Below are 7602 nucleotides of genomic sequence, written 5' to 3' on the forward strand. Positions count from 1 at the left end.
TGAGGTGGAGTGGGGAAGGGGCACAGCCGGACACGCACACACACAACAGGTCTGTAATGCTACATAACCACGACTCACTTCTTGTAAACTCCATGGGGGTCTTTATTATTTATTATATTATAATACTTTTGCACATTTTGTACCTTTTGTATTATTTTCTGCATTGCCTGCAGTCATATTCATGGACTTGATTTTACTTCTATGATCTTGTAGAGTCAGTTCCACTTTTTGCCTTCACACTCACCATGATCAGATCTTCTTACGAGAACAACAGATGAATCTTTCATATAATTTCTTGGTTCTGAAGATTAGAATAAGAGCCTGGAGAGGCCAAAATAAGTAGTAAATGACTGAAAACATCATAGACAAAGGGAAAGGCAGAACATTCCCATCCATCAACAATTTAGAGACATAGAAAGACATGTTCAGGGCCAGGAGAAGGATCATGGTCGTGGCTGCATCCATATGAGCTTGAAGATGGGACCTGCCCAGACCTAATGTCCCCTGTGCCTTCCGTTTGTGCTGGACCAGAGTGATGGCCGTGCAGCTCAGAGACACCAGGATGAGGCAGAATGGTAGAGCGATGATGATGTTGAATCCATTTGACATGTTCCTTATACGGGCAGCATAGGTCTCGTTGATTCTCCTGCAGAAGCTGCTATTGTTAGTGGCATTTACAGGCACCGAGATATATATCACATAAAACAATAGGACCAGTCCCAAACCGGATATCACTAGAGTACCAGCCATAATCCAGGGCAGATAAGATGGGAGCCTGGATTTCAGGACCTGGATGATCCAGTGCTGGAAGGAGATGAGCTTGATGCAGTAGAAGCTACAAAGCAACGAGACTTGACATAAAGTGAAAAAGATGCAGGAGGTGAAGAGACAATGCAAGAAAACTGTACAGACATTTAGAGATGAGAAATCCTCCCTCCAGAAATGAAAGGAAATGTCAACGGAGAAGCGATAGCCCTCAAATATGGCACTGGACAACCCAGTGCTGAAGAGCAGGAGACCTCGAGGCTGCAGAGATCCATCACTCAGCCAAGTCCTGTAGCTGACAACGGAGATAAACACATTGAAGTAGATGCCAGAAGATGAACTTATAAAGTAAAGCAATAAGGACACAAGTTCTCCAGTCTCCATGTCTTCTGCTCCACAATGTACCAGCAACTCAAACTCCAACCTCCTGCTTCATTGATTCCCTCTTGGTTTTGTTTGTTGTCAAATGCCCCTTCATTTGTTTCTTGGTCATCCGTCACATCCGTGCCGTGAACACCTGCATTTCATTTGAATTTCAGTGTCTGGAAGATGAGATTTTGAGAGACGTGAAAATACAAATGTTCAGATGAGCAGAAATTGAAATATGTTCCACAAGAGGTCACTTAAGGGGTCACCATGACTATGGTACCTACAGCAACTGAACCCCATAAACCCACTGCTAGAAATGGTTTTATATTTTCTGGTGGCACAGGCATTCGGGTTAGCATTAGAGCCTGGTATAATATTAGGGTTAGTAATAAAGTTAGGATTAGTGTAAGAGTTAGGGTTAATGTTAGCATTAGGTTAGTGCTAGAGTTAGGGTTAGGGATAGGGTTATTATTGGGGTTAGTGTAGTAGCCAGTGTTTATCTTAGAGTTACGGTTAGGTTACGGTTACGGTTAGGGTTGAACAGCGTCTAGATCATGTTTCTCTCATGCCTCAGTGCAGTGGCATCATCTCAAATCAACTTTGAAGTGATATGTAAGTTAGATGTATAAAGTCAGGAAGGTGGAGAGTTTAACACTGAAGTCAAGCTCTCCCTGCCTCTGAACACATCCTCATGCACTGGACTTCAGGAGATCAGTTTAATGATGTCCCTGGCTGTAGGACCATCAATTACAGTGAATGGGATGTTCTAAGGCAGGGAGAGCTTGACTTAGGTGTTAAACTCTCTGCCTCCCTGACTTCATAAAGCCAATTTACATCCCACTTCAAAGTTGATTTTCTGGATGATGCCACCACACTGGGCCGTGGAAGAAACATCAACTAAAGCTGCTCAGCTGCTTGATAACATACTGCTAGTGGTTTATTAGACCAATTCCTGATGACAGGTTCCCATTAATGTTAGTTTTAGCATTAGTGTTATGGGAAGCAATAGGGTTAGCGATAGGATTAGCCTTAGGGTTAGAGTTAGCTTTAGGGTTAGCAAAATCATGGTGTTCCAGAGGAGAAACGCGAGAGTGACCGGGCTTACCAACTGTACACTGAACGGACAGCTACACCTACATGGGAAATCCGTCAATCGAGAAGCTTCAAGCCATCCAGGTGCTCAGAGACAAGGCCTCAGTGCCTACCATGCAATCAGGAGATGATTCTACAGACTTAAACCTCCGGTGACAGTCTGGAGAAGAATTTTGGACAGCATCATATCCCCCATCCTTCTCTATGGTAGTGAGATCTGGAGCCCACACACATCTCCAGACTGGTTAAGGTGGGACTCCAGTCCAACCAAAATAATTCCCCTCAAACAGTGGCTGTAAAGGAGAACTGGGCAGATTCCCCTTACATATTACAGTCCAGAAGAGGGCGCTATCATTCCTGGCACCTACAACACAGCAGTCCAGATTCCTTCCACTATAAGGCCTGGCAGCATCAGGGGAAACCCAAACCCAGCCAGACCCAAACACGGACCAACCACAGCTGACCAAAGCCAATATCATGGCGCTGATAGACAAGGCCCAGGAGGAACATGTCAGTGACTGGAGGACCACCATAGAGTCATCCCAGAAGCTGACCATCTACCAGGGTCTACAGAGAGACTGCATGTTGGCCTTGTACCTGGAGAAACTACCGGGACCCAGAGACTGTCAGATCCTGAGCCGCTACAGACTGATGGCCCACAACCTTCCATGGAGTCCGGGCGGCACAGACAAAGGTACAAGCCCAGGGAGAGCAGACTGTGCCAACAGGACCAGGAGGCCAGCGAGGATGAGGCCCACTTCCTAATACACTGCTCGAAATACTCAGCAGTGAGGGACACTCACTTCAGGAGACTCTCAGATCTCCTCCCAGGCTTCTGCTTCATGGAGGAGGGAGAGAAGATCCATCCAGCCGGGGGGAGAGGAGACCACAATGGCCGCACAATATGTCACTGCAGGCCATAGAGTGAGTGACATGTGATTTATCATAGACAGAGGCATATGGGATACCACGGACTACTATAACCCCCCACATCCCATATCCCCTATCATCCTGTTCCCCATTACACCATCCTCCACAATCCCATATTTTGTAAATGCTTTGTAAAGCAGGGTTAGTGTTAGAGTTAGTGTTAAAATATGTGTTAGAGTTAGTGTTAGGGTTAATGTTAAGAGTTAGTGTTAGAGTTAGTGTTAGTATTAGGGTTAGAGTTAGTGTTAGTGTTAGAGTTAGTGTTAGGGTTAATGTTAAGAGTTAGTGTTAGAGTTAGTGTTAGTATTAGGGTTAGAGTTAGTGTTAGTGTTAGAGTTAGTGTTAGTGTTAGAGTTAGTGTTAGAGTTAGAGTTAGTGTTAGAGTTAGTGTTAGAGTTAGAGTTAGTGTTAGAGTTAGAGTTAGTGTTAGAGTTAGTGTTAGAGTTAGTGTTAGAGTTAGAGTTAGTGTTAGAGTTAGAGTTAGTGTTAGAGTTAGAGTTAGTGTTAGAGTTAGTGTTAGAGTTAGAGTTAGTGTTAGAGTTAGTGTTAGAGTTAGAGTTAGAGTTAGTGTTAGAGTTAGTGTTAGAGTTAGTGTTAGAGTTAGAGTTAGTGTTAGAGTTAGAGTTAGTGTTAGTGTTAGAGTTAGAGTTAGTGTTAGAGTTAGAGTTAGTGTTAGAGTTAGAGTTAGTGTTAGAGTTAGTGTTAGAGTTAGAGTTAGTGTTAGAGTTAGTGTTAGTGTTAGTGTTAGGGTTAGCGTTAGGGTTAGAGTTAGTGTTAGAGTTAGTGTTAGAGTTAGTGTTAGTGTTAGTGTTAGCGTTAGGGTTAGTGTTAGCGTTAGAGTTAGTGTTAGTGTTAGTGTTAGAGTTAGAATTAGTGTTAGAGTTAGAGTTAGTGTTAGCGTTAGGGTTAGAGTTAGTGTTAGAGTTAGAGTTAGAGTTAGTGTTAGAGTTAGTGTTAGAGTTAGAGTTAGTGTTAGAGTTAGTGTTAGAGTTAGTGTTAGAGTTAGTGTTAGTGTTAGAGTTAGTGTTAGAGAAAGTGTTAGGCTACATTCACACGAACGTATGGGGGACGTATATACGCCGCCGTATATACGGCCAATATACGTCCCCCATACACTTCTATGGGCGCACGGCACCCTACGGGAGCGGTACGGTGCCGCACACGTGCGGCACCGTACCGTTCCGTACCCGGGAAAAAGATAGGACCTGTCCTATCTTTTCCCGTAATACGGCGCCGTGCACCATAGGTTGCTATGGAGAGGGGCGGGGGTGAGCTGCGCTCACCTCCTCCTCCTCTCCCCGTACACTGCCGTTGCCCGCTACGGTACGGTACGGGCGGGCAACGGCAGTGTGAATGTAGCCTTAGGGTAAGTGTTGGAATTGGAATACTGTCTAACTTTTCCTTATCCTTATCAATTATTTTCTGAAAGTGGACAACCCCCGTAACTGTGTGGGAGATCATCTCTGATGAACAGATGATGAAGCAGGATGAAGATAGAGCCATTCTTTATGTAGTGGCCAAGTCGTGGTACTGCAGCTTGTCTTCTATTTTACAGAAACAATGTGATCTGCAGTGCTCTGGTGTGACCTCTGACCACTGATCTGATATATTGAGGATCTGTTCTATAGATATATTAAACATATTTCATCCCAAACAAGGAATAACAATGACACTGATCTTTTTTTATTTTTATTTTGCCAATTGCAGATGTTTTCATATGATCTGAGATGAGGAGAAGAGCAATGAGAGCCGGGGACCTGCACCAACATCAGGACAAGGTTCTGGAGGCTGAGAAGACGTTTCTCAGATCCTCCATAATAATAAGGTGAAATGTAACAGCATTTAGGTAAAATGTTTCTGATCATCATAATTATGGCTTATGAGTCTTCACCAGAATAGAAAGGCCCCGGGGACCCGCCTTTTGGTGGGTCCTTGTCCCCCTGGTCTTGTCTGATCTGGAAATATGTAACATCTCGATTTCTCTCATTGGTGGAAAGTGACCGCAGCGGGGAAGTCTGTAATCTAGAGCTGGAGCCTATAAGGTTTGTCAGAAGATTAGGAAAGCTTCAGGACTTCATATTGTAAAATGTTGTCTTGTCCAGCTACAATAAGGTCATAGCCATCAGTGGTCCGTGTCACAGTAACTGATGGCTTGGACATTCAGAGATCTAATCTAGTCTTGTACCAGGCTCATGGGGCATGAAGCAGAAGTGACGTAGAGTTCAGAGAACCCATTGAAAATGCATCTAGACATTTTTTAGAAATGTAAAATATATGTTATGGGAGGGCATAACCTGGTAATAGAGCGGGGATCGTCCGCGTAAAGGATCTTCTCATTATAATCCTTCCTATAAGTCCATTTATTATTATATCAAACATACAGATGACACTGCTAAAATATCAGCCTAAGCCTCCCCCCCAAAGTATTTCTAATGTACAAGATCCACACAAAATCTGCTTGATCCAATCAAGGACCGGACCTCAAGCTGAAGACGTGGACTCTTTGAGATACAGCAGTTGTGTTTGCCGTGTGTCCCTGTACGTGCAGGATTCTCATTTCCGTGTTGATTTCCATTGTTTACAACTCATCACAGTCATCAGGATCTTCTCTCAGCTTCTTCTATGGAGACACCAGATGAAACTTCTATATAATTTTTTGGTTCTGAAGATTAAAGTAAGAGCCTGGAGAGGCCAAAACAAAAAGCAGATGACTACACAGACCTCAGTGACGGACTCAATATTCCAACCTAACAACAAGCTAGAGACATAGAAGGAGGCGTTGAGGGTCAGGAGAAGGATCATGGTCTTGGCTGCATTGATATGAGCCTCCAGGTGGGACCTGTCCAGGCTTAATGTCCCTTGTACCCTCTGTATATGATGGACCAGAGTGATGGCCGTGCAGCTCAGAGACACCAGGATGAGACAGAAGGGTAGAGCCATGATGAAGTTGAATCCATTGCCTATGGCAGTTATATTCTCCATATAAGTGTCATTAATTCTCCTGCAGAAGCTGCTATTATCAATGTCTGCAGGCAGCGAGATATAGATCCCACCGGACAGTAAGATCAGTACAATACTGGATATCACCAGAGTGATGGTCACTATCCAGGGAAGAATAGATGGGAGCCTGGACCTCAGGACCTGGATGATCCAGTGCTGGGAGGAGATGAGCTTGATACAGTAGAAGCTACAGAGCAACGAGATCAGACACAAGCTGAAGAAGACACAGAAATGAAATGTGAGATAAATGAAAACATCACAGACATTAGAGTTGGACACATCCCAGAGAAAAGGTGAAATGTCAATGAAAATTCGATAAGCTTCAAATATTGTGCTGGAGAATCCAATAGAAAAGAGAAGGAGACCTTGAGGATGTTGAGATCTGTCTCTTAACCAAGTCCTGTAGCTGACAACTGCAATAAACGCGTTCAAGCAAATTCCAGAAGATGAAGCCAGAATGTAGAAAAGTAACCACACAACGTCTCCAGCCTCCATATCAGTGAGTCCTTCCCGGAGATGAGTCAGAAGCTGGGGAGCAGAGTGGATGTCACCGATATCACGCTGAATGTTTCTGAAGGGCAGGAAATGTTCCTTCATTTGGCTCTGGGGTAATCCGGCCTCTCACCTCCGCGTTACGGGACCTTGCATATTATTTGAATGATGTCTATGTAAAGCTGATCCTTGTAAGGGACATCTACCCTCAGTCACCTGTAGATATCTGCCTGGTCATTCAGAGATCAGGGCTGTACTTCATGCCGTGAGTTCATGACCTTGGTGCTTAGTGAGGACCATCGAAAATCAACGAAAATATGATCAACCCAACTCAACAGTCGGACAGTATTGGTGTATTAGTGTACCATAGAGACTGAACTCATCATGGCTTAAAACCCATGATGCAGTAACACGTTGTTCTAAAAACAACCAGGTAGATGCCCTGGTATAAGGCAAACGTCTGCAGGAAGGGGAGATATTTATACAGATGCTGCTAATCAATGGCATCTTATCCAGTCCAACTTAAATACATGTAAAAATAAAATAAAAGTGAAAATCATTCCCTTTCCTGATTATACATAAGACAAAAACCCCTCATGTCATGTCCATCATGGCCGCCTCTGACCCAAACCTCATGTTATCGCTTTGTATCCCATGTGTCTATCACGGCCGCCTCCGACCTGAACCTCATGTCATTGCTTTGTATCCCATGTGTCTATCATGGCCACCTCCTACCTGAACCCCATGTCATCATTTTGTATCCCACGTCTCTATCATGGCCACCTCCTACCTGAACCTCATGTCATCACTTTGTATCTCATGTTGCTATCATGGCCGCCTCCGACCTGAGCCTCATGTCATCACTTTGTATCCCACGTGTCTATCATGGCCGCCTCTGAGCCAAACCTCATGTTATCGCTTTGTATCCCACGTGTCTATCACAGCCCCCTCTCC

At 44.2% G+C, this 7602-nt stretch overlaps 1 protein-coding gene across 1 annotated transcript; it reads right to left on the reverse strand.

The window, feature by feature from the left end:
• Positions 1-249: 249 nt before the first annotated feature.
• On the reverse strand, positions 250-1149 carry LOC140075591 (taste receptor type 2 member 4-like). The gene has a single exon (XM_072121685.1). The coding sequence runs from the start codon at positions 1147-1149 to the stop codon at positions 250-252; it is 900 nt and encodes a 299-aa protein (XP_071977786.1).
• Positions 1150-7602: the final 6453 nt, after the last annotated feature.

This window comes from Engystomops pustulosus, chromosome 8 (genome assembly GCF_040894005.1).
Source record: "Engystomops pustulosus chromosome 8, aEngPut4.maternal, whole genome shotgun sequence".
Lineage (NCBI taxonomy): Eukaryota > Metazoa > Chordata > Amphibia > Anura > Leptodactylidae > Engystomops > Engystomops pustulosus.

Bases quoted from the DNA above. Each gene is read 5' to 3' on its own strand.
- LOC140075591 (XM_072121685.1), bottom strand. From the start codon at position 1,149: ATGGAGACTGGAGAACTTGTGTCCTTATTGCTTTACTTTATAAGTTCA.